This window comes from Erithacus rubecula (genome assembly GCF_903797595.1).
Source record: "Erithacus rubecula genome assembly, chromosome: 8".
In the NCBI taxonomy this organism is placed as follows: domain Eukaryota; kingdom Metazoa; phylum Chordata; class Aves; order Passeriformes; family Muscicapidae; genus Erithacus; species Erithacus rubecula.
Window position 1 is genome coordinate 4954618 of NC_136659.1, and position 27700 is coordinate 4982317.

Below are 27700 nucleotides of genomic sequence, written 5' to 3' on the forward strand. Positions count from 1 at the left end.
AACATTTATGGTACTTCCTGTCTGACTTTCCCCCAGCTTCCAAAATCTTCTGCTTAGCATGAAAACCTCCATTTTTACTGCCCCTTCCAAAATTTGGTGAGTTCTGTCTGTAATAGCAGGGGATTCAGCAAGGGTAAGTGCAAGATCCTTCACATGGGTCAAGGTAATCCCAAGCACAAATACAGGCTGAACAGAGCATGGATTGAGAGCAGACCTGCTGAGAAGGACTTGGGGGGTGCTGGTGGATGAGAACTGGACAAGAACTGGCCTTGTGCACCTGCATCCCTGAGACCAACCATGTCCTGGGCTGCATCCAAAGAAGAATGATCTCCAGGTTGAGAAGAGAATTCTGCCTCTCTGCTGTCATGATTCCCCCCTGCAGTCCTGTGTCCCCAAAACAGGAAGGACATGGACCTGCTGGAACAAGTCCAGAGCAGGGCTGTGAAGATGCTCAGAGGACTGGAACACCTCTGCTACAAAGACAGACTGAGAGAGTTTAGATTGTTCTGCCTGGAGTAGAGGAGGCTCTGGGGAGACCTTAGAGCCCTTTGCAGTGCCTAAAGGGGCTCCAAGACAGCTGGAAAGGGACTTTGGACAAGGGCCTGGAGTCACAGCACAAGGGGGAATGGCTTCCAATTGCCAGAGAACAGGGTTCCATAGGATGTTGGAAAGAAATTCTTGATTGTAAGAGTGGTGAGGCACTGGCACAGGTTACCCAGAGAAGTGGCTGATGTCCCATTCCTGAAAGTGTTCAAGCCCACATGAGAATGGGCTAGAATTAGGTGACCTTTAGGGTCATCCCCAACCCAAAGCATTCTGAGATGCTTTGATTTTGCCACCCTACACACAGATTTGCTCTTTAGGTGAAAGCAATCCTTATGAAAATGTGCTTCACTGCATAACTGCAAGGTATGAAATTACCTCTTTTTCAGCATTTATCACATCAAGATGTCGCTGAATTCTTGTTCATTTAGTGGAAACAGAATATCCTGATCTGCCTTACAACACATTCTTATGTTTGCACTTACATGCATCCTCCAGTTCATACAGTTTAAGCCCCATTCCTGCTTATTTAAACCTAGGAACAAGAAAACCAGTTAAGTCTAATATTTGCCTCCTTTCCCCATCCTGACTGTGGGGTGAATTTACCAGGTTGGAGGCTGCAACTTTAATTAACTTCACCCGACACAATGCATGTAATATAAATGGCACAGGAAAAGGCAATATGCTGTGTAACCCTGCTACTTGTTTGAATTAAACAAAACTCTTATTCACTTGTACTGATAAAGACTAAGTAAGCAGCAACTGCTGAGACTCAGGCAGAAATGTGTCTATGGCATGGAATGCAAAGTCCTGTTTGGAGTTTTTTTAATGGATCTCAGTTAGTTTTCATGTAGCATGATAGTTTCTGAAGATTGTCCTCTTCTTTGCCACATAACATCACTTAAACAAACAAGGGATTTAAAGAACAGAAGTAACTTTACAAGGCAACTCAAAATATGTCCTGACCCATGCCTATCACAAATGTGCACACAAAAGAATAAATAACATATGGATGAACATAAAGAGTGGAATCCTTACCTGCCCTCCTTTAGGCTGGTATTTGATGTTATCTGTTGACCCAATTTTGGACCTGACATTCTTGAGGTCAGGTAGAGGCTGATTAATAACTCGTAGCTGCTTTGGAGTGGCTGGAGATTTAGGAGGAGTGCGAATTATGGCAACTTTTTTCTCAGTGGGTACCAGTATTGCAGATTTGGGGGTCCCAGGAGTGTGGGGAGTTCTGGAGTAACTGGGTGTCCCTGGAGTGCCTGGGGTACGGGAGGCATAGCTTGGTGGTGTCCCTGGAGTGATGGCAGTGGAGCCAGGAGTGGTGGGGGTAGAAGTTCCACTTTTTCCCGTTCTGCTACGAATTGGCTCTGATCCTACATGCAAGGAAAAAAAACCCAACAAACAGCTTTAGAGCCACAGAAGGACAGCTCTTCTTCCCTTTTTACTCCCAAAACTGCATCCCTATGTGCCAAGTGAGACACAGCTCTTAAGATGGCAGCGCTACTGCCAGAACAGCAGCTTGAATGGGCTCTCTGTGTCTTCGCTAATCAACCTGCCAGGAATTACCTTGCCATGAGAGGCTGAGCTAATGCCCCCAGAGGGACTGAGCTTTCCATTCTGTAACACAGGAGTGCCTCCCAAAATACTTCTGCTTCCTGCAATGCTGGCTAAACAAGGCACATGATCACATTTATTTCCATTTTGGGGAAAGGATGAGAAGCATCCTTGGAATCCAACCTTTGGGACTTGATCCAACCAATTCCAGTGGATCTGGGCAATAAACTAGAAAGCAGTAAAAATTCTAATGATATTCCTAAAATGAAAAGTTGTGAGTGCCTGGCTGGTGCAGTTTCTCATACCACTGCTGGTAAACTGCAGATGAACCCCAGGTGGGCACTGAACTGGTATACAAGCCATAGATCTGTTCTGTGGATGGGTAGGTGTCCTCATATACAATTGCTGGTTTTTATCAGTGCTGTGAAAGAAAGCCATTACCAGAGGCAACCTTAATAAAAAGTCACATTCTATTTAGATTTGCATGCAAGTAAAAAAAATAATTTTGTAGCAGCTCCATTCAGTGTTTATGGCATTGGCAGTCCTTTTCACTGAGCACAAGGATCAGTTGAGCTGTGCTTCCTACAGCCAGCTCTGCTCCTAACTCTCAAACATAAATAAACAGAAGCTGAGATATCTCCAAAGTAAAATTCTGCTGAGAATACTTATGGAAAGAAAGATCAAAGTAACTCCCAAAACCTGGGAACACCAATGCCAAATGGTGTATGCTCTCACTCCTCAAATGTTCAGAAATTATAAATCCAATGGGCCTCCCAAAAGCATCCAGTGGAAATAAACAAATTCATATTGAAAGTATTTGCTAATCATTCTGTTTATGCAATGATGGTGGCCCAAACCCAATGCACTCCTGTCCCTGGGGCTCAAGAGACACTTTGCATGATTCATTAGGCAGACTGAACATACTCCACTCACCTTCCATTTCCCTGAACAGGTTTCTTTCTTTCCAAACCAACCCTGAAGCTTCTCACTATACCATCTGAGACAGGAAAGGAATTATTTTTTTCCCACCTCCTTGCAAGTCTGGTATATTCATTTTTCATTCTTCAGCCCTTTATCACATTGCCAAATGCATAATGGGCCCAATGTTTAATGGCCTCTCACTCCTGGTCAGGAGAATGGGCTGACTGCTGTGGCAGCTGGAGGTCACTCTGCTTTCAAAGGGTGTCTGTTTTACTTTTGGGGCATCATTTATGAATTTCAAAGGACTTTTTTTTCAGAATTGAATCATCTACTTCCCTTAAGCTGTGTTGAAAAGGCCTGAGATTGGTTTCTAAAGAGAGAAGACAGATGAACTCCTATTGGAAATGTGGGTTCTAAGGCCTGGCTAAAAGTTCTGAGGTTATTTAGTAAATTATCTTTGTCCTGTAATTTATTTTGGCTTGTGATTTGATAATTTTGGTCCTCATAAAAGGAACCTAGCTGGTTCACTATCTTAACTGCCCCCAGTGAGTCACTCTAGTAGTTAACATCTCAATTCTCAGCAGAGATTTTACCCTAGGAGTAGAGCATAGGGAGATAATTACTGGGAAGCAGCAAATTAATGACTGTAACTATCAGGTCTGCTTTTCCAAGAACCATCAGAATATTTCAGGTTGTCTGCTTCAGTTTTGACTCATTATCTCTTGCTGCTATTTCTTGCTGTGTTGAACACCTCACCCAGCTCTGAGCACCCTGCAAAGGCATTTTCTAATATCAGCAATTAGCTCTGGGCACTGCAGGCACTTGGAATATGAACAAAACCAGTCTGGGGGCTCTGATTTCCAATAGCACAGCCCAGACCCACTCCTCTGTGTCAAAGGTAGGGACAATGTGACAAACCTAATGAGGATGGAGACAAGCACAGAAGTAGGAGAAGGTTCAAAAGCAAACAAAAAAGACAACATACGGGTAGTCCGTCGTACTGAAGAGGAAAGAGAAGCTGTGAGGGAGAGGGAGTTCTCCTCTCTGTCCCGGTCTCCTGACACACCTCGTCGAGGAGGGAGGATTGAGGAAGGTCTTGGTAGAGATGAGCGTTTCTCAGGGCTCTTACCTACTCCATCCTGACAGCAGCACAACAAAAAAGCAAGGTTTAGTTCGCAAAACTCACTCTTTTCATTTCCTGTATCTATACACAGAAGGGAAAACTGCTTCAGCTCCCTGGTGCTTCTTTACTGCATCAAAGCAACTCCTGATCATCCTGAGACATACAGGGATATTCTTGGATCTAAATAGGGATGGATCCCACAGTTGGCTCTTAATAAAGAAAAATGTGGGGTTTTTAAGTGCAAGTTGAAAGTAAAAGAACTCTCTAGAGCTCAAATGTGAAATTCCTATGTGAATTTACCTGCAAAGTAACTTTACTACTGGTCTCCAGAATACACCATACATTAGATTGGTAGGTGTTGTGTGATTCTTGCATATTCAAATACTAACCTGTAAATTTCTTATGGAGATAAATTTTTAGCTACAGGATGGTTTTTTTTCTGTTTCTGGGGGCTTTTTTTCCCCTGAGTGTGGGATTATAAATCCTGTTGTTTTAATTCCTTCTATAATAAAATGTTTACTTTTTGAAATTGGTGCACACCTTCTCTTTAGTAGGGTAAAGTAAACCCTCCTTCACCATTAAGGCAATGGGCATGTATGTTAGAATATTTTTGAGCTTATGGATGTGCAGTACAAGACAAAGCAACATAAACAGACATTCTTCCTAAAGACAAATGATGATAGTTCCAAGCAGTAAAAGACACACAAAGCATGGCATTAAACAAAAAAATGTAAGTCAATGGCAAAACCATTTTTTAAAATGAGGATAGTTAACTCACCATGATGTAGATTTGAAACACAAGTGAAATGTAAACATGGAGAAGCTGGAATGGACTGCCAAACATCTTTTTAAATTTATACTGCAACTTCTTCACAAAGTCTTATGCATTGACTAAATTTGGTTCCCTCAGCATTTGGATTCTGCCCTATTCTGTCACCCACAGCTGGTAATTAGAATTGTACCCTCCTACACTGGAGACTGTATTTGATTTCAAAGAATACTAACAGGTGAAAAATTACATTTTTTTAAACTTGGATGACAAATTAGTCCTGCTGTTCCTTACCACCTACCCACTTGAAAATGGCTGTAACTTCTTGGCAGTTAATGAAGCAGCATCCATATGATCAACAGAAAGAAGCTATGTCTTTCTAGTTATAACTCATTTCACTTACGTTTCCTCTGGAGTATCTCCATTTTTTTCCATTTTGTAGCAGAGATCTTTTAGCTTCCTAATCAGTTTTCCTGCCACTGGATGTAAGTAATCCCACAGAAGCTTCACAGAGGATTACCCAAATTCAGTGGGTAGATATTGTGTTTCATGGAGATCACCTGTGCATCTCTAACTCTCTTTACCAACTCTGCTACCTTACCTTAGCATCTGATTTTGAGTCTCTTGGGCCTGCAGAGGAGGGCCGAACAAAATAACTGTCTGTATCGAGAAATGTGGCCCTTTTAGTGGTTAATGAGCAAGCTGAGCTGGGTCTTGGAGGAAGCAATGACTTTGCTCTAGACTTTGAGGCAGGAATCTTTGACAAAGAAGCAGTCTAGTCATGAGAAAACAAACAAAACACAACATGAAGCTGGACAAAAGGAAAATACATGCAACATGGAGCAAAAAAAAAAAAAATATGCCAAGCTATGCATTAATACTTTTCCTGTGTCTGGTAATGGTCTATGCAGATCTGACAATCATGGAAGTTCCAGTTTTGTGTTGTTTGACTAAAACTGCCTAGGTCGGGACAGAGTTACTGATTCTATAATCTGACTTTTTCTGCAGCTGATATTTTGGTCTTGTGTTCTAAGGAAAAAAATAGTGCCAGGTGTGGAATTTAACTGGTACAACTCCTGGCTGGCTGCATTAGAAACAAGTGCAAAGCTACAGGAGCACCAAGAGATCCCAGCCCTTTAAAGGTGAAATATATCCCTCCAGGCTAAAATCAAGAATAAAACAGTGGGAATCTTAGAAGCAAAGTTACACCAGTATTCCCACAACAGCAGGAGGACAAGACAGTATTCCTTATTTTGCCACTGTGTTCAGACAAAATCCCTAGCACACCCCAAATACTGCTCTGTGTATTTGGTATCACTCTGTAGAAGTTAATAAATTTATATTGGTAGTATGGAGTCCTGGAATGAGGAAAGCCATATAAGTTTGAAAAGCTGACACAGTATGTTGTGAACAAATACTTGTTTGATACCAAATAATGACAATATCCCATTGAAAGAACAATTAAACACCAACAGGACAGACAGAAAATCTCTGTTAATACTTAGGAGCATCTTACTGCTTCACAAAAAGGAATGTCCTTGAAACAAAATAGGGCTACTTGCTTAAGAAATACTTTTTTTCCTCCACAGGTATAACTGATATTACAAAGAGCAATTGCAAAGGTGTTACCTTGGTATTCCTAATCCTCTCTGCAATCATACTAGCATGAAATTACACATAGGACCAATCCCAATGGGGCTGTCATTCTGGGATTTTAGCATTTCTGAACTTTTGCATTGACCTTGGCTTTTGATCTCAATCAATTGCTGGACTTTCCCAATGTTCAGAAAAGGTACATGAACTGCTTTAAAGTTGCCTTGTTAGAAAATGAGAAAAGAATGGGTTGTCTAGCTCTGACAGGCCTCTGGCTTAGGCTATATACTCAGCCTGTGGAAAACTGAGGGTGGTGTGCTGAATGCCACCCATGACACCACCCCATGATTAAGAGGTGCAGAACTGTGTAACAAGCAATTCCAGTCCTACAATACAGCTGAGAAAAGTTCTATAGGGTGTCATCCTCCAGAACAAGTAGCAAGACATGAAATTAGGATGGAAGTGCTTTACTAGCAAGAACATATTCCCATAATGAGTTCTGCAATGTACTTATGCCTCTTTCTTTTTTAATACTTATTTTACTGTTTGAGAATAAACAGAAGAAAACCAGTGAATAATTATTTTACACAGAAACTACAGAATATGTGTTTCTGTCAAATCAAAGGCTTTTCCAGACTTACACTGCAATTTGTGGGTCACATCTATTTGTGAAATTTTGGATCCTGTTTAGAAATCCATGAAGGTATTTATTGATGTTGAAACTCTATGGAAGCAGGGTATCCATGCTGGGTGGTTCCAAGAAGCAGGCATTCTGCAAGCACCTTTCACCTGGCTTTCTGAACTAGAGGTAGAACTAAGCACCCATTGTTTGAAGCCTAAATCTTCATGCTGTGTTTTTCACCATTTTCAACTTGCATGCAAGAAATTACCCCTATAATGAGACTGAAAAAAATCTTACAGATTAAGGTTTTAATCACAGTGTGAATACTTTTCACTCATACTGCTTGGTGTCCTCTGTGAATACATGAATACATGGACAACACTGAGATCTGTCAATGGAACAGATGGGGAAAAATCATGACCTTGAGCTACTGCACAGGTCTAGTTATTACAGTCTGGAGTTCCTCTATGTTATTTAGGTAACAAGGCACTTTTTAGCATCAGTAATAGCAGCAGAGTCTGCCTTAAGTTGGTTGAGCAAGCAAAGAAACTGTGTCTCAATCCCTGCAGGAAAACTCAAACTGTTAGCAATACCTGACCTCTGACCTCTGTTGCAATTTATGTTGTTGAAAGGGTCAGCTATCCAGAGGACAAATATCTCACTGAAACTCAGGAATTGCTGAAGTGGGGATGCAGAACCCTCATTTTATTTCAAGGTGCTCCAAACACATGGCACAGGTTTTCATCACCTCACTGTGAACTGCAGGTGCACAGCTGCTTCCAGCAGATGGAACTGTTTAGCTTTTCCTGAACTTGTCCTGTGTAAACTGCAGTCTGAACATGAATAACAAAACTGACCAGGCTGGATAATCTAACATTACCAGTGGAGAGGAAAAGGCTGTACTTGAAGGACATAAAAGCTGAAAACCACGAAGAAACAAAACAACAAAATAGGGAGAGTTCTTTAAAAAAGCAGAGGCAAAGGCAAGGTACAGAAGAGAAAATGTCCAAGAGGTGTGTGTGTGGCAACCAGAGAGGCAAGGCAACAGGAGAGAAAGTAAAGAGGGAACAGCTTTCTGATCTGTGCAATAACATAAGGGGCAAGAATAGGAAAGGAATACAGACAGATAATTTCACGGGATTGTTTTACAGTGCTTGTACTAGAGCACTCCATAAACACTCAACATGAGCAAGTATTGTCCTCCCTTGTGCAAGTGTTGATGGTCTGTCAAGAAAAGACAGTAATAAAACATGCTCAGACTCAGCCCAGAAACCTGCCCATATCTTACTCACTGTACTTGTAAAGAAGCTCCAATAATTTCCTAGTTATGAGCTGGAATGGGTCAAACCTCAAAAACAATGGTGCCTCCAAAGCCTCCAAGCAGTTACACTGCTCTCAGCACTACCAGGTTTTTATGATTCATAAACAATGTGTAGCACTTCATGTGAGATAGCTTTCTGCTCCTCAAAGAATTGAGAGTCTGGTTTAATAAATGAAAGAAATGACCCATGGAATATACTAGGAAATATATTAGGAAATTTAGAGAACTTCTAATTAAATTCTAAATTGTTAATGGTGGGGCATAGTCCTGCTCAGGGCCAGGAACTGGACTCGATGATTCTGATGGATTCCTTCCAATTCAACATATTTTATGATTCTATGATAACAATGACAAAGTGCTGTGCTGCAGATGTGAATTAGCATGTGTCACTGTCATGAAATAAACAATTCCACAGGGGAGAGTGAATGGAGGTTGGATTCCTGGGAATTTTGGAGGAATGGGACAGAAACAGGGCAGGGTCAGCAGGGAGCAAGGGAACCTTTCCTTAAGAGAGCCAGACACAGGAAGAAGAAAAAGCTGTAGAGCAGCTGAAGGCAAGGCAAAGCAAGGCAAAGCAAGGCAAGGTTGTTATCTGACAGATTATAACACAGACAGTGGGCCAGGGAGTGGCCATACTGAAAGCACTAAATCACATGTAAATTCTACTGGCCAGTAACTTCTCCACAGGCATGGCCCCTGGAGAACATTGGGCTATGGAACTGGTGCACCAGGAGACACCCAGCAGTCCTGGGGGAGGGATTCTGCCTACACTGCAATCAAGCAAGCTGGCAATGCAAGTTGGGTGTCCAGGAAGGACCAAGATATGCAGCTTATCCCACTGAATGGCCTGGCTCAAAATGCTAATCAGTCTGTGTGCCCTCTAGGGATCTGCAAACTGTCACCATCTACCACTTGAGACCAGACTACAAAGGTTATTCAGGAAAGGTGGTTTTAATTATCTTTTAAAATGAATAATGAATATGGTGAACAAATTTTAAATGGAACACACAATTACTTACTGAATTAACACAAAAAAAGATGTGAAATAAGGGCAAAAGGAGATTATAAAGATGAACAATAAGATGATTTTACTCACTGAGAGTTTTTCCTTTGCTTGTTTAAATACAGCAGGAGCCTGGTTTGTTTCACCACCTGCTGCTGAGAAATCCAAAGAAAGACTTGATAGTTAAAGACAGTAATAATAAGCATTTCCATTTAGTACACTTGTTAGACCAACTAAATGCCTTGAAACTACTGTGCAAAGCAAGTACTTTGTGAATACCCTCAGTGAACTGTGTGCAGACATATACCTGCCTTAAAAATTTCCCGCATTCATCTTACTTGAGGTAAAATAGTATTCTGTGTATTTTGAACAAAATGAAATTTTGTATTCATGTTCCCAAAAGTCTATAAACTACAAGAAAAAAGTTCCAGAAATAGCTGACAAATATAAGAGTTTCTGGTCAATCCTCAGTCAACTTAGTATTCTGATTTTCAGGAACTGTCATCTAAAAATCAGGCTCCTTTAAATCATCCACAAATTAAAATTTTAAGAGAGGCCTCTATAGTCACCACTTTCAAAATATTAGCCAACATTCATAATGCAAAGAGAGAGATTCTCTGTTGAATTATCATTCTAGTTGTGTCAATAAGGTCAGCGTGTTATGGTCAGCTAGGGTCTCAAGGATTTAGAAATTCAAGGTTTATCTGGGACATCAAGAATGTTAATTCAGTATTTCATTTATATGATACAACATGGTTTGATGTAAGAACTTTCTCCTGGACTTTGAATCCATCCACACTGGTTTTTGAATGGGGAAGCTTTTTGGAAAGCAGGTTATTAGCTTTCCCAAATCTGCTGCTTGGGAAATGATGTGCCACTGAACAACTAAACATGAAATCTTCTGGCACCTGTGCCAGGATGCCCTTGGTAAAAGCAGTAGAACAGCAATCACAAATGACAACCTTCTGCTATAAACCCAATTGTTTTCCAACTCTAGAACCAATCCTAATTCCTCATATAGGAAAGGTCAGGTTAATTTTTCCCTTTTCTAATGCAGCTCCCAGGTATGGTGAGGTTATCCCTGGTTTTCTGTCACACTACCCACTCTAGTCCAAGGTGTAAGGGAGAGAACTGCATACTTCAGTTCTTCTGAATTTTTAAGAGAGGTAAGTACAGCAGAGCCTTCCAGTGTCACAATTTACCACAGCTGTTACTGCTGGTTTGGGTCTGGCTTCCATCTCTTCTAGATAACCACAAACAGCTTCTCTGCTCCTTCCCTTGGCATTCAACCCTAACCAGTCACCACTGTGAGGTGCCAAAAAAGCTGAGTTACTTGTGCCAATGTGCCTGGTAACAACCACAACTTCTCCACCTGAACACAAGATTTCTACAGGCCCTGCTGTTGGCTTAAATACATAACAAACATGTTTCAGCTCAGGGGGTGACCCCAGAATTGAAAAGAAACAGAAGCATATCATGGCCAGGTCATTGTCCTGGCCTTGCCTCCAAAAACACTCCTCTGATAATACAACTGCAATAGCATCATCTCACAGCCATCAACAGACACTGGCCAGGCTGGGGGTTTCACTCATGGAACTACACTAGTCAAGGCAAACACTTCCCAACTCTCTCATCAGGGCTGGCTACACAATTTCTTTTTCTAATGGCAAGGACAAGTCTCTTCAAAAACATTCCCTGCCTCATGGATAGGGTGCTGTAAGTTATTGGTATTTGCCAGTGCCTACCAGTGATGTGGAGATTTTTTTATTTTCAGGTATTGAGGGGCATTAGGGGAAAGATTTTTTTCTGGCCATTGTGCAAAACATAAAAGCGAGTATTAACTTCTTCTGGTAGACATCTGTGCCTATTACTGGAAATGTTTCATTTTGAAGTCATGATAAATGCACTGTGGAGATTTCAACTGCCTGCAACACACTCAAAGCTTTGTAGGCTACACTGCCAAGAACTTTTGGGAGGCTTCATTACCCAGGCATCACTAAAGCTGACAAGACCTCCAAACAGGATGCACTGACAGTCAAAACTGGCTTCAAGAAATGGTGCTATATTTCACAAAAAAGGAAAATGGGAGAGAGACAATGTCCCTCTAGATTCCAGATCCTGGAGAATTCTAGATGACAGATCCAAGCTCAGGGATATGTAAATTAACAAGTGACCACCTGCACTCTTAAAATATCACACAGAATTGCAGGCTTTCTTATGGTCTCCCCCCATGTCCCATCAGGAAGTATAAAAATGGGAGACAGAAGGAAATAATGCATTCTGCAATTTTTCAGCAATGAGTGTGCTGAAACATTCTAAGAAATATTTTTGATCACTTTCTGGCATGGTTCTGGCTCCCCTGCTTTAGAGCTCCAAGTTCAAATCACGTTTCTGAAAGTTTTATCATCAATCTGGGTCCATCATTTTGGCTGCTCTTCACTTCAGGACTTAAATAAGGGAGGACTTAAGTAAAGGAGTTAGTTTTTGCATTATATTTCTCACTTTGAATAATACATCTGCTTTACTGTGTATTGCAGAGAGAGAAAAAAAACCTCTGAGATTTGCCAAGGCAGTACATTTCAGGCAGATTTCCTCATCCATGTCCACTGGTATGACTCAGTTCTCTCTGGGATCCTACAGGTCAGGAGAGTTCAGAGGAGGCAGTGCTAGAGTAGCTGAGGGCATGACAGCAGTGACCACACAGCTGTGGAAGTGCAGGTGAAGTTGAGAACACTACAAAGCCAGTGCTTTCCCCCACCCATGTCCACAGCTTCTTGAGCCCCCTGGGGTTTTGAAAGAACATGTGAATTGTGGGTTGTAACTTCTGAGTTAACAAGCTGTGCTTCAGCAAGCAGCAAGAGGTAGCAAGGAAAAATGTTTTAATTCTTTTTAAAAAAATTCCTCCCTCTTGGGTAGTTCTGGTTCAGAGTGCAAGTTAGGACAGCCCAGAGGCTGCATATTGAGGAGGAGCCATCAATGCAACACAGAGGGGACTGAATCAGCCTTTCCTTTCCTGGTTCCATTTCTCCTGAGAGGGGGAAGTGAAAGGATGAGATTCTGTCACAGGAGCAAGAGGATGGGATCATTAGTTCTGGTGTCCTAATGGAACACAGCCAGGATACAATCCACACTTCATACAGCAGAGAGAGGCATGATACTAAATCTGCTCTAATGGAACCATCCTCTTCCTGCATTTTCACTGGCCAGACCTCCCTGCTGGGGCTGGGCTACATTCACAACACCAGTGACTGGTGTGAAACTGCAGGGCAATGACTGCCTAGGGACACTTTTAGTACTGCTTGGCTTAACCATATGATGGGTAATGAATCTTCCTGGTAATTTCTAGGCTGTGAGAAGATGCCCATGTACTTCTGCACTGCTGTGCATGGTTCTTCTCTTATTAGCCTTAGTTCCAAACAACCATAGCATGTGTTATATGACAGAAAAGCTGGCGATTTTTAAAAATTTTTTTCTTTTTTTTTTTTTAAGATCACAATGGAAGTCAAGATGCTCATCCTCCCACTTAGAACTCACAGGAACCATGAATAACATGTGAAAATGCTGGAAGAGTTATTTTGGTCTTCTAAATAATGATACACCTATGAAGTCGTAACAGGAATCATTTCATTCTTCCTTTCATCTTCCTCTATCAAATATTAAGATTTTTGCTTGGAATGCATTTTGCAGTGTGAGCCCAGATTTCTTCTCTCTCAGCTCCATGCTGCATGTGGCTGGATTCTCCCTGTGGATTTTGACTGTACAGCATAAACATCAGTGACAGATTGGGAATTGTCAATGCAGTTAACATCAATAAACAAAATACAAGCTTGAAACACTTCTTATTATGCATGAGAGTAAAAAAAGCAGAATAATGGAAATGCATACCATGGTTTAATTTGCCAACATTTTCCCACCAGAAAAAAAAAAAAAAAAAAAAAGCATAATTTAAAATTAAGAAAAAAGGAAGAAAAAAAAAAGATGAGTAGAGATTCCTAGAACACCACACTCTAAGCATGATGCCAAGTTACAACCACAGCACTTGGAGGCCCAAGCAATGACAAGCATACATGATCATGGCCTCCATCAAACAAGCAAACAAATACCAGGAAAGAAAGAATAAAAGAAAAATGGTACAAAACACTAAAAAAGCAATACTATTTGTGAAGATTGATACTCTTGGAGGAAAAAAAAAAATAGAGAAGCTGCTAGAGCTATGAGATTTACAAAAGAAAATGTCTATGTTTGCCAGCCACATTGCATAACTGAACAGAATGCAGTCACCTGTCTGCTTCCGTTTAACACAGGAGAGATGAGTTGGTCTAGTATATTTGATAGCAGGTTTTAAAATTATTTTCCTGGAGGGAGAGTGGGCCTGAACTTCAGTTTTTTTAGCAAGTTCAGCTTTCTTATACACTGCTATGGACAAAAAGAACACAGAAACACAGAATCAGAAAAAAACCCAGCAAACCATTTCATATGATCACTACACATCAAGTGCCAGGCCTGCTGCCCCACAGCTCCAACCCAATGCATTGCTTCTTCTGAGGGGAACAAATCCTATTTGGGAAGAGGGGGAGCACTGGTGCATTGGCTCACATGCATGACCCAGTGATCAGTGGGGATGGGATGTCTACAATGAAATAGGAGCAGTGGAGCAGTAAGCCTTCTCACACAATTGTACAATATCTCATTAAAAAACACTATCGTTAATAATGTCATGGTGCACATAATCTACAGCAGAGTAATCAGACAGTATTGTAAAATAGCAAGAAAATAAAAAAAAAAGAAATTGTAATAGGAGTGTGAAATGAACCTTTTTTCCTTCTCACTTCATCTCTGGAGAGGGTGCTAGGTTCCTTTTTAGCTATTTTCCTTTCAGGAGTAGAAATCCTGCCTCTCCCAGTTTTAAAAGGTTTCTCTTTTTTATGCTTATCAAGAGATGATCTTCGCAATTCTCTCTCTGCTTTCTCCTCTTTAGGAACAGTCTCTAACTGTTCAGTCATGATGCTCCTATCATCATCTGTAGGATCAGAGCAAATTACAACAACAAACAAAAGATTAGTAACAAATGTTAACAGTACTTCAGAGGAGCAGGGAAAAAATAGTTGAAGACAGAGCAGATGATTAATTTTTTAAAAAGCAAACTATTTTTACCATTTTTCTGAAACATGCTCAGATTACTATTATAACTGCAATAATTTTGCTTTTCAATCATTAGGATTTGGAAGCAAAAATATTCAACAGACAAAACAGAAAGGATAATGCACACCTTGAGTGTCTGCCCAGAGACTGTCTGTGTCCATGATGGAGTCATCAATTGTTGTTTCATCTTTGTAATCATCACACGTCTCTGTTTTGTAGTTAGTGAGCAGGATTTCTTCTCTCTGGGGTGATGCAGGAGCCTCTCGGGAGCCTTCCTTGGGCTCAACTTCCACTTCTTCAACATCCAGCTCCTCTTCAGCCTGGGAGTCTCCTGTCTCAATGTCCTCCTGCTGAGTAGCAGCGAAGCGCACGCTGTGAGAAGCAGATTCACCCTCATCAACTGTTGTCTGCACCACTGTGATGAAGTCATCCTCCACTGTCACCACTGACTCAATAATGCCTTTCAGTTCAGGCAGTGCTTCTGGGCTACCCTTGGCTCCCATTTCTTCTGCAGCAGGTTTGCCAAAGTCTGGGGGCATTTCTGATACAAGATGCTCTTTATCCTCTTCTTTTGCTTCTTGTCCTGCTTCCACCTCTTCTTCCTCATATTCTTCCCCTTTCGGGGCCCCAGCTGCCAGTTCACATGGCAGCAGCTTTTGGGTTTCCAGAGGTTTCACAGCTGTATCAAGAGCCTCTTCAGCTCCTTCAGTAAGTTGTGGTATGCTCTCCATCTGAATCTCAGCAGGCTCCTCCCGAAGAGGCTCAGCTTTTGGCAAGAGGAGCTCCACAGAAGTCTCCTTAGCTGGTAACTGTGTAGGCATCTCTTCCCCAGACACGGGAGGTTTGGGATGTTCTGCTTTGATATCCTCTGGTTTCACAGATTCTCCATTCAAACTTTCTTGGTTTTGATCATGCTCTCCACTAGATTCATAAGATTCCTCCTTATCAACTGCCTCTTGATGTACCAGATCTGGCTTGGGTACTTTTTCCTTAATTTCTGTTTCTGACAGTTTGCTGCTGTCCTTCACATAACTAGGCTCGGTCTTAGAAAGTATATCTGCATCCTTTGCTTCTCTGGAGAAGATGGCCTCCTCTTTCTGCTGAGTGTCTTTGGGTTCAGGCTCTACTTTTTTAAGAGAGGCTTTGTCCTTCCCTGAAGGAAGTGAAACAACCTCACTAATCTTAGCATCTAACTTACTCTGATATTCTTGGTCAGCTCTCCTGGCAGCCACCTCCATATCGTGCTTAATAGCATTGTAATCTGGTTTAACTGGAGCTTCTATCTCAGCTATTTCAGGAACAACACTGAGAGTCTTCTCCTTCTCCATCAACAAACAAACAGAATCCTTTTCTACTGCTAGCTCTGAAGCAGAAATTCTGTCATACACTGTATCAGCAGGTAAATGAACTTTACTAGCCACATTTTCTTCCTTCCTTCCTAACATTGCCTCAGCTCTTGTCTTCTCTGGTTCTGCTCCCTTAATGGGACAAATGTCTTTAGAGTCAATTTGTTCTTCACTTTTTTCTAGCACAGTATCCAGTTTCTCTTTTTTTTCCTCCTCAAAGCCCCTCACTAGGATAGACTCACCATGCTGACCTAAGTCTTTTTCACTGAGGAAGTCTTCTTTTGATTTTTCAGCAGCTGCCAGCTTCACTTCTATTAAAGACAAGTCAGGAGCGAGGCCACGTCTCAGTTTTTCATCTGTGCCTTCGTAGAAGGGACAGGTTTCACTTGTTAAATTCTCACTGTCCTGAACTGGAGAAGGGAGTGGTACTGTGTACTTGTTGAAAACACAGTAGCCCAAGTCTTCCAGTTGACTTTCAGCTTTTAGAATGACATGGTTTTCATTTGTCACAGGTGGCACGACTGTGCTGCTGTCTTCCACCACAGTGTCAGAAGGAACTGACTTCTTCTGTGCCACCTCAGCATCTGCACTCACAGAGGCTAATCTAGATCTTGTTCCTGCCAAGTCTAACATTTCAGGCAGGTCAGGAGCCAGGACAGCCCCATTTTTGTAGTAATCTTTGGCCTGGAAAGGTGGTTCAGCCAAGGTCTCAGGCTGGACTTTTTCTTCTACCGTTACTTTTTCTTCTTCTATGTGCTCATCTTCCTCTCTACTCTCAATGGGGAAGCAGGGGGCCTTCTCCACTGCTGGTGTGGTTGCTGGCAAGTAGTCATCACCTTCATCCATACTTCCACTAGTGTTAGTTAGAATATCTGAAGCGAGGGGAGAAAGATCATGTGCACGACCAAAACTAAATCCTAGGGCTATTGAATCCAGACAGGACATGGGCAAGTTAATAGACATACTTCTCTGTTCAATTGCAGATCTCCCCCCAAGTCCCAGGCTCCTGCTCAGAGTTAGGTCATCTTTATTTTTACTGTGAAGTTCTCTCTTATCCCCATAGACTTTGGGGTCAATAGTGAACATTCTTTCTGTTGGAGAGCTGGGTTCTTCAGATGTGTCTGGTGCATAGCTCTGAGCCAGGCTACTGTAGCCCATCTCACGAGTATGCAGATTCTGATTGAATTCTTCCTCTTCCTCCTCTTCTTCATCTTCAGGTATTAGACGACCTCTCTGATAGGGGTCATATTTACTCTCTTTAGTGTCACTCAGCTCATAGTAATCACTGCTTTGTTTCAGACCATCTGCTTTGAAGGCTTCCTCTTTCAGAGCAGAGGTTTCAAAATACTTCGACATTCCTGACTGATCCTCCTCTTCTTTCATTTGATGAGGAGCTGAAACACTTGTCTTATCCTCCTCAGTATCTTTTTTAACATCTTTTTCTTGAAAAGCTTCAAGAGTGGGAGTCTTCTCAGTGGTTAAGCCTGGTGCCTCAGGAGCTTTCTCTGTTACTCTGGATAACTGTGTGGTATCAGGGTGCTCTATTGTTTTCTCAGGGGTCAGTTCATGACTTAACTTAGCTGGAGGTACCTGTGTGCTTTGCTGCACCTCCTTTTTCAAATCTGCTGCTGCTGAGAGCCCACTTTGGTCTGTTTCTTTTTCTGCTTTGAGAGTATCAGGTGACTTTTTAGCTTCAGCATCCTTTTGAAAGTCTGTTTTGTCTAGGGAAGGTGTCTTAACTTCTGATTTTGTGGTAATTTTACCATCCTCTAATATTCGAGCCTCCCCTTTATCAAAGAAGTCATACCTTTCTTCCTCATCACTCTCATCCTTAGTCATGTCCTTTTCTTCTCCCCATGGAGGGATTTTTGGGGTGCTTGGAGTTTTCAGTCCATCTATAGTAACTGCTGACACTTCTGGTAAAGAAAATGTCCTGTCTCTGTGGATCTGTACATCTTTACTGAGATCTTTGGCAAACAGTTGGTCAGCAAGTTCCAGTGCTTTGAAACTGTCTTTGAGTGAAAGCTCCTGGGGGAGAGCAGGAGATGGGCCTGAAGGAAGTTCACGTTTGGCTGCTTCTGCCTTGGGTTCTGATAGCAACAGAAAACTTTCACCATGGCTGATGGCACCACCTTGGATATCTTTGAGGTTGTCTTGAGATTTGATAGCCATAACTTGGTCAGTTGATGAGGGCACAGCTGCAATCCTTTCCTCCACCCTGCTCTCTCCAGGCAGTTGAGATGACAAGTGCTCTTGCTCTTGAGGTGCAGGAGACTTAGCAGCAGGTTCTGCAAAACTGGCTTCCCCTTTCTTCTGCGAATCAGTTTTCGACATCCATTCTGATGGAGGTGAAAGCACTTTGTCTTTGCTCTCTGAATCCTTTTTATCTGCAGCCTCTGTTTTTGCTGACTGTAGGACTAAGGCATCATATTTAGGTTGCTCAACAGTCTTACTGTCTTTCCCAGATTCACGTTGCTTTGTGTCTAATGGTTCTGCTGCAAAAGGGCATGTGCCCTCCTGGAGACGGAATTCCATCTTCGTGGCTGCAAGTAAATCTGAAGTAGTTTGTTTGGGTTTTATAGCAAAATCATTTAAAGCACTTACAGGCAGGCAGTCATGTTGCTTACAACATTTTGACATGAATGATGGAATGGAAAGGGAGAACGATATGAGCATGCAGCAAGGCATCCACCTAGAAATCTGCTTTAAAGTATTAAATACTAGTTTTCTTTCAATATATAAAGTTTTATAAGGAAAATGTGAGTGTACACATGTAAAAGTGAGCACTGAAATGAGATGATTTCATGTATTTTCTTTGTCTTCATGATTTGCATACAACAGCAAAACCACAAATAACCTCACTTCAATCAAAGCTTGCTGGATTCTGAAGTTGATGTTAGTTTTCTGTTAGTGAACTCTGCAACTTTAAAGAAATCAATACTACCTTTGTGTGTTGCTGATATTTAAAACATACATAGCTATACATTTCTATGTATTTTTATACCATTTTCTTCTACATGCAGCCTAAACTAGAGATAATGCCTGAAAAGGGTTTTGCAAGTTTCAGAGGAGGATGTTTTTTTAGCTGTACCAACTTATTCCACTCACTCTTTGTCAAATGACCAAAATCTCACTGCTGTCACCAAACCAGTGTGTGGAAATCAGCAACAGACCTGTTAATACTCCCAGACCTTGAAGGTCTGGTCTTCAAAATGGCCAATCCCCTACAGCTGTAGCTGAAGTAAAAAAATACTTGGCATGTTTCTGTGACTCTAGATCAGGCCCTAATTGAGTTAATTTGAAACTAAAAAGGCTACTCTTATACTCTGCCACTTTATTTTCAGAGTAATACCTTGTTAAGCTTTTTTTAATTCCCACCCTGTTAATCATTAATAGCTTGATCTTTTTTAATGTCCTGTGGAAGATAATGATTCCTATGTAGTTTAAATCTTCCTATAATAGAAAATATGATAAGAAAGACTGCAGAATATGGTATATCTTTCTGCACTAATCTGTAAAATAGGTTTTAGGAGTTTTTTCTAAAGCTTGTTACAACTAGCATTGGGACAACTTTGAATTTCCTCAAATCTGAAGTCCGCAAAGCCATCTTTTTGCTTTGATGAATCTGTTTTTAGAACAATTAGTATTGAAGTATGTTAATACAGAGTCAAAAAAGCAACTGCCATTCTAACATCTACAGGCAACCAAACTAAAAATCTCCACCTACAGTTATTTTGCTCCTTTGTATTTTTACATTTGGTGACTGACTTGCAATCCCCATGAAGTATAAAGCATGGACATTGGGCTGATGTCATCCTCATTTCACAGAAATGAAATATTCTCCATGTATCCTACTATCCAATGGCATCAAAGCATATTCTGACTGCCAAAGGAATTCTGTGCTCTTCAGCTAGGCTGTTTAGAACACAAGCCTCCTAAATGCAGCATTTCTTAGCCAGGTAGTAGTGGGCACATCACTACTCCACATAAGGTGTCTTTGCATCTTGTTCCACTGACTGAAGAGAAATACCATTAAAACACTGAAGTCCAGTTCTTAGGTACTGAAAGATGACTGCAGTAAATATTTTATTCAGAGACTAAGTCTAAACTTCACCCAGTCCTAACGTTCACTTTGAAGGCAAATGTCCCAGTGGAAGTGATGGAGATTTTGCCTAAGAAGGGCACTCCAGCAGGGTTAAACATTTGTAATAAGGTGACACACACAAAAAATAAAGAGTTCTGGCAATGACTGAGGAAGGGAGGGGTGGATTGCAATGGATGACAAGGGCATGATATAAGAAGCAATAGCTTTAAGGAAGCTAAACCAGAATGCACTGAAGCACACACATAAAAACCAAACCAACCAAACAAAAAACCTGCACACTGCAAATGAAAACATTTCTGCAGTTTAAGCATCTTTATGTCATAGTCAACGGTGGCAAATCTGCTGTTTGAAAGAAATGCAGATGAACCTCTGCACCAAAAAGAAAAAAAGGTACATAGATTAGCAATGTGACTGGCAAACACATCTGAGATGGGGAAAAAAGGCTTACACAGAGGAATAAGCTTAGCTGCAAAGCATATTTTACCATGGCAAAGTAAAAAAATCAGGAATCAGCCGCAGCGGTGGGAAACCATGTTGTCATACAGCACCTAGACAATCATATTATCCACTACACAATAACAAGAGCAGTCATACTAATAAATGGGAAAAAACAGAAAATGAAGCAAGGCTTGGAAAGCACTGGAGAAAGCTGGAGAAGGATTTGCTGGCAGCAAACACATGCAAACCTAAGGAGGACACACCTTCCTCAGCCAAGGAAGGAGGTGTGTCTTTCAGGAGTGCTCCTACCACAGAGGTCACACTCTCTCTGCTGGATGCCACACTTGGCACTTTGTCTTCATGACACACTGAACCAGAATCAGAGTGACCCTCTCAGAGACCCTCTGCCTGCTCCAAAGGCCTAAGGGGCCTCTGCTCTTTCCCCCCTTGCTTCCCAGGAAGAGCAGCAGATTTCATTTCCACAGCCATTGGACTCTTTACTGGTTCTTCTTGGGGATGGACAAAACAGGTGACATCAAACCAACAGTAAACCCCAAGCCCACAGCTGAACAGGATTGTTTTTACATTTGCATAACCCTTTCAGCTCAATATTTTTTATTAAAGTCTGTAAAGGACTGTCAGTACCCAGTTAATTTTAAACACCAAGGAACTGAATTTCCCTTAGGGAAAAAAAAAAAAACAAACCAAAAGCCTGCCTCCCCCCTGACAAGCATGTTTATGCTGTAAGATGAGAGCTGAAAGTGTTTTACAGGCACACCTCTCCCAGGGATGACACTGGGTCAAATAGTCATTGGAAATGGAGATGGAATGGAATGATGGATGGCTCTGACAACACTAATGCATCAATAAGCTCAAAGTACACTGACATTTTCTAATAAATGTCCCGTTTAGTCCAGTACATGACATTCAGCTGAGGTGGAGGAAGATACGAGGCACTGATTACTTTCCACTGCTGACCTTGATAATACAGACTGCTGAGTGTCAGCAAGTCAACCTGTTCTATGAATCCTGGATTTGGCAAAATACTGAGAACTTTCAGTGTCATAACAGGCCTTTTCCATGGCTAATAATTAATGGTTTTTGCAAGATATTTGCCAAGTTTCCTACACTGAATAGACTATTTCTCCCTTATGTTGTCTGACATCTGAAATCTCTATGTGAAAATCACTATTTTAACACAAGTACCTTTCATTTTCTTTGCTGTTTCCCCACTTATCCCCAGGCTCCTCATCATAAATTAAGTCAAAGCAACCAATGAATGCAATATAACTATTTGTTCATTCAAATTTCTAAAACTTATCACTCAGCCTATAGGCTGTTAGGTTCAGTACAGTAGAATGAAGAATAGTCCTTGCTCGTGCCATGGCAGAAGAATTACTAGAAAAATCTCCATTCCAGGTTTGTACTCCTGCCACTGCTACTCAGACAAAAATTACTGTGCACTGTTAGTATTCCCCCTGGTAAAAAGTTAGGATTAAGTGTGTATCCTTTGATTCAACAACATACTCAAGGAGCTGACCAGCAGCCATGCTGCAGGCAGACCTGATGACATCTCTGAGTTTAAAATGAAGTACTTGGCTGAATCAGGCCTAGAACAAAGCAGTTTCAAATTTGGAAGTGGCTATATCCAGCCTCTTGAAATTACAAAGGCTTCATTTTTTCCTGAGATTGGCCTAATGAAAACCAGTGAAAATCAATCATCCGTTTCAGCTATAGTCTTAAAAGAGTGATTTAAGGAACATAAACACTATTTGAGGCTCAGAAAATACCACTATGAAAAGAAAAACACATTAATAGCATACAATAGTTGAGATTAGATACTGTATCTTAAATGAACAGAAGCCAGAAGATTCAGAATCAGACCTGAACCAATGCCTGAGCATTGTAGAAATGCTTGCACATGGGCAGACTAAAAGCAGTCTTGCAGGACAACAGGTCTCCAGCTACAAAAGATCCTGACTTGAATAACTTTCTTTATTTTTTTGATTTTATGTACTTTTATATGTGCATCTCTCTCAATTAAAAAATGCTAAGGAAAGCCTCTTTTTTCTTCCCCACATAGATGTTCTGAGAACTTACACTTTTACCTGAAGCAGATGATAGGAGTGAAAAGGAAGCTGTCCATGAACTAATCAGGCTGTTATGTACAGCTACAGGCACACAGCTAAAGTAAGGCTATCCCTATGATTTTTCTATCTCCCTACCTTTGGTTAGACATGCTGACATGAACAATCTTCCATTATCAGTGCTGATCTCTTACTGATGATGTTACAGAATTAGGCTTTTCTTCTGTAGTTATCCTGTTAATTCAGAACAACTCTGCTTTTCTTAAAATGAACCAGTGACCACTTTCAGGGAGACAGCTCCATCCTCCTGAGACACAAACCTTTAGAGGATCTGATATATTTTAAAATTCATCTTCCAAGACTTGAGTGCTGTGAAATGAAACATCATCTATTTCACCTTTCAGAAGTCAGCTGTTCTGTTAGTCACTGAAAAAGATTCTCCTTTGATTTTACTTTTACATAGCCCTACTGACAAAATATTACTTACTGATGTGCTCAGAAACAGGAGGTACAGAAAGGCTTTCTTTCCCTCCATGTTTGCAGTCAGTTGGCACAATGCAAATAGAGTGTGCCCACAAAAAACTGAAAATCAAATGTGACTCAATATGGCCTGAAATTACCTGTGCACACTGGGGTAAAACTTACTTACTTCACCTGAAATAAGAACTGACAATTGAAGTCCTTCCAGGGCTATCTTTGGTACAGACATATTTTCCCCCCATTGCTAAACAACTGACTGACTTTCAGTAACAATATTTTGGCCTACTCTGTGTACTGTTCTTGGCAGTATTTCTCTGGCACAACGAACAAATTAGCTTCCACATTTTTAACTAGCTGCTCCTTTTGCTTCTGCTATAAGCCAGGCCTGAAGAACAAGAGCCCTGATTTAAGTGGGAACTACGGTTACACTGATCCCAAAGCTGCTCATGCTGCAGCTTTACCTAGACACAGGGGGACTCTTGGAGGGGTGTCACTTCCATCTGGGAAGAAAATCCAACTAGGCTTCCCTCCCCAGAAGGCAGCAATCCCAGGCACATAAAGAATGGAATGGATGGCAGGTGAGTGGAGGGGAAGAGGAACCAAATGGGACCATGCTCAGTTCACCTTCATCATGGCCCAACAAGACCTCTGTGCTCTTCACTGTGGCACTGGGGTGTGTACTAGAGCCAGTCCACTCTGAGCTGAACAAAGGGTGTTCATAGTACTCCTCATCCGAATTGCAGGGCTCCTCCTTGGGCACAGACACTGAAATGGAGGGGGCTGGGTGCCTACGCCACTCCCTGCCGGGGCAGGGCTGGGGCAGCCCCACCTTATCCTCCGCCCCTGCATCTACAAACAGACACACAGACAAAGGCTGCAGGACAGACAGACAGACACACACACACAGGAAAAACAAACCAGGATGGACACATGCTCTAGCAGCACCAGCCACTGTGCCATGCTGAAGGGGATGACACCAGGCAGGCTATGGGTTAACACATGATGGAACAATGAGGCAGTTGTGCATTTTAACACATGCACCATGTACCTGGCCCTTCCTACTGGTTTTACCAACATCAAAACCCAATCCTAGGAGTAAGTGAATTTCAAAACTACACACTAATTACCTAGAAGAACACATGCTCTGCACAAACCACATCTCACAACGCACACTATACCTATATGTATTGTACACCTGACTGACTGTACTAAAAACCTCTGAAGTGTTCTGACATAGTTGTATTTCTCATAGTCATCAGATTTAGTACTAAAAAGTGTGAAATTTTAAAAGTTCTTTAATTAAAAAAGTAAACTACCTTACATTTTGGGAAGTGCTGGCTTTATTTTTCATTGTATCTTTTTTAAAATTCCCCACTTTTCTTTTTCCTATAAATAAGCAGCATTTAAACAACAAAAAAACCCCTTCCCCAAACAGCTAGCTACCTTTCTTTTTCCCCTGATAAAGGCCACAAAGTGCTGCTCACAGCAGTCTCTGTTAGTCCTATATTTTATGCTGTTGTGTCATGTTTCCATGGGTGAACTAGTACCCACCTCGGTGATTGCTAATGCTTTGGAATGACAAGTTTATTTCCATCACTGTAGCCTTGCAGAAAATCACATTAGTGGGACTACACCAGCTACTGACAAGTACAGGGAGGGGCAGTTTTGAGATGTTTTTGCAAGACAAAGAAAAATAACACTACCCAGTGAAAATGACTGGTCTACCACCTCATCTGTACAAGCCTAGAGGGGAGCCTTGGGAACTCCAGTAGGCTGAGTCCTCCTCTCATCACAAATAAAACTATGAAAAACTAAGCATCTAGTGCTAGAGAAAAGATGTTTAAGTCCATTCTCAGTGCATGAGAACTGGTGGTTTGATAAACACTGATTCACAGGGTGCCTTAAGCAGCTGTAGCTGTTCCACTGGGTTTCCTACCAGCTTCAAGCACAAGTCCATATTTTGTGTCCCTGGTCTTTCTAAAGGCAATTATAACTTACAGGATTTCTCCCAGAGCCCCCAAAACTTTCACTCTTAGATCCAAAACACTAAGTCAGAGAGCAAGGCTTTAACACAGGCAGTGTTAACAGATCTCTTTGTGAGATGCCAAAACAAGATGGCTCAAAAGTGTTACCCTAACTGTGATTACCCAAGCTTTGGAAACAATCTTGATCCAAAACAATCCCATTTATAAGAGCTCTAAGGTGCTTTCTGGCAAGCAACAGTAAGTTTTAAGCTTCTTTCTATAGTACATCATGACAAGACAACCACTATGTCTTTATAAAAAGCTCCTCTGCTTTCTTAAGTAACTGTCAGCAAGTGCCCTGCAATGTCATGGAATGGATTTCTTCTTCCTAGGAAAGGATTGCTGTAGGAGAAACCCATTTAGGCTCAATCACGTCCCAAAGGGAAGAAAAAGTAGCAATGAATGTCAGTATTAGCAGTTTCTATATCACAGCCCTGCAAAAGAAAGATGGTCCATGTTTAAGGCTGGTGCCAGCACTAAGGCTGGCTGGGACACAAAGACCACACGTGGAACTCAGTCAGGAGAACTGTATTCACAGTCAGGGGAACTGCATTCACAGTTTCTTCAGTGCCTGAACCACTGACAGTTTGGCTGCTTCTCTTATGTAGTGGAATCCAACCATACTCAAGGGTTTATGCAATATTAAAAGAGGCAGGTGTGGAAAAACAGCCTGGCAACCCACTTCTGCCAAGGAGAAAGCTCTGCACAGCACTGCAATAGGAAATGCTAAGCACAGTGTTGTGCCCAAGCTTCCCATTTTTCCCTAGCACTTAAGAGCCAGAAGCAGGGTTGCAGTGAATCACCTCAATCTACTTGCAGTGCAGAACCTGTGGATTTCTTATCCAGAAGAAAACAGAAATTTCCAGAAACATTTCTACAAAATTCTCTAACAGATTTGAGGGGGCTCGGAGTTTGCAAAAGGCAAATTACAGGGGGTGAGCCCACAGTTCAGGGCATGAGAGACCAGGAATCAACTCAGTCCTAAATCCAAGAAGGCTGAAAACTTCAACCTCTTCTCTGCAGGGTGCCCTCACACCAGCCCATGAATTACTGATGACAAGAGCTGAATGAGCAGAAGCTCTTGCCACCTCTCCAGCTGGAACTGGGACAACATGAAGAAAAGAAGGGAATGTTGATATGATCAAGAAGCTGAACACAGAGAAGGTGCAGGAGAGGAGATTCTCCTTCCAGCTGTGGGTTTATTTATCCAGGAGCCCTTCAAAAGCAAAATGCATCAACAAGAGTGAAATCCCAGGACTTCTCTACGCTGTTGCAAACAAGGCTGGAAATCCCTTCTTCATAGGCTCTGAACAGAGTGTAGGCAAGAAAACAGAAGTCTTGCCTCTGCTCCTTAAAACTTCAGGAACTGACAGCAGTAAAAATGCTTAATACATGCTACTGGGATGGTCCAAAATCACCAAGAGTGCAAAGCCTGGGACTGGTTGGAGCTGTTACATCTGTGGCTATTTTACAGATTTACATTGGTTTTTTATCAGTTTGAATAAAGATATTTTCAGAATTAATGCAGATAATTTCATTAACAGGATAATGATGTCTTCTAAGGAGGCTATGCTTTTATTTCAGCAACAAGAAAAAATCCTTTGTTATTATAGTCCCTTATAATCTTTTCAATTTCAAAGCAAGGGAAAATCCCTAATGCATTTTAAAGTCCAAGATTAAAATCACTTCTCACAAAGGCTAAGTCTGCTTTACTTTCTTTGAACATTCTTAGAATGCCTTTCAAGGAGTAATTTTCACAATCAACAGATACCCATTTTCATGCAACACTTGATTCTTTTCAGTTTACAAAACATTCTGATTTGGTATAAAAAGGCTAACCTGCCTATTTCAAAGTGGAAGACAGTCCATCAGAGGCACCCTTCTATCCTGTAATGTTTAAATTCATTTTACATGAAGACGTTGACTATCATCAAAAGGCACAGAACACAAAATAAATGCTAAGGAATTAGAATATTACATCAGTCCTGCATGACCAGATACAACTGATAAAAGGATTACAGGGTGCTAGGGAGAATTTAATTTCCTGGACAAAATTATGTTATTATAGTTTAAATAAATATAATAATTACAATAAGGCAAATCAGTTCTCTTACCTTTTGCAGCAGTATAAAGGGACAGGTTCATTTGAATGTTTTCCTGCAGCCAAATCAAAGAAACCTACATCCAACCGACTCTTTTCATGAAATAAACTTGACCCACAAACCTCTCTGTCTTTCCTACCTTTTTTTTTTTTTCTTTTAATTTGTATTTGCTGCATGGCTGGCCACATCCACCTTTGTCAGCCTACAACAGTGATTTCCTTCCTACACTGACTGAAGAAGTCTCTTGGATTCAAAGCAATGTGGCACACACTGACAAGTGCATTAGGAAAAGCTTCTAGGAGAAGGGGAAAAAAGGGCTGAGGCAGATACACCAAGTGCTCACCTTTTTTGTTCAATAAATTAATAAACTGTATTTTACTGAGCAGAAAGACAGACAATGTAAAGATGCATGAGGATGGATAGCCAGATGATATAGGGAACTGGAGGTTTAAACAAGCACAGTAAAACTGGGTCAAACCCTACTAAGGCAAACTCTTCTGAATGGGAACTTTGCCTGA

At 41.3% G+C, this 27700-nt stretch overlaps 1 protein-coding gene across 49 annotated transcripts in view; it reads right to left on the bottom strand.

Annotated features, from left to right (window-relative positions):
• MAP2 (microtubule associated protein 2) overlaps window positions 1–27700 on the bottom strand; it is a 212356-nt gene that overhangs the window by 14488 nt on the left and 170168 nt on the right. For 13 of the 49 annotated variants that reach the window (XM_079311168.1, XM_079311152.1, XM_079311153.1 and 10 more), the window contains 6 exons: window positions 14728–18489; window positions 14272–14478; window positions 13740–13874; window positions 9552–9610; window positions 4013–4166; window positions 1582–1925 (listed from right to left, as the gene is read on the bottom strand). In XM_079311168.1, coding sequence (XP_079167294.1) covers window positions 1582–1925; window positions 4013–4166; window positions 9552–9610; window positions 13740–13874; window positions 14272–14478; window positions 14728–18489 — 4661 coding nt within the window. Of the gene's footprint in view, window positions 1–1581; window positions 1926–4012; window positions 4167–5520; window positions 5695–9551; window positions 9614–13739; window positions 13875–14271; window positions 14479–14727; window positions 18502–27700 lie in introns of all 49 variants that reach the window. The other 36 variants (XM_079311143.1, XM_079311139.1, XM_079311136.1 and 33 more) reach the window with 8 other exon arrangements.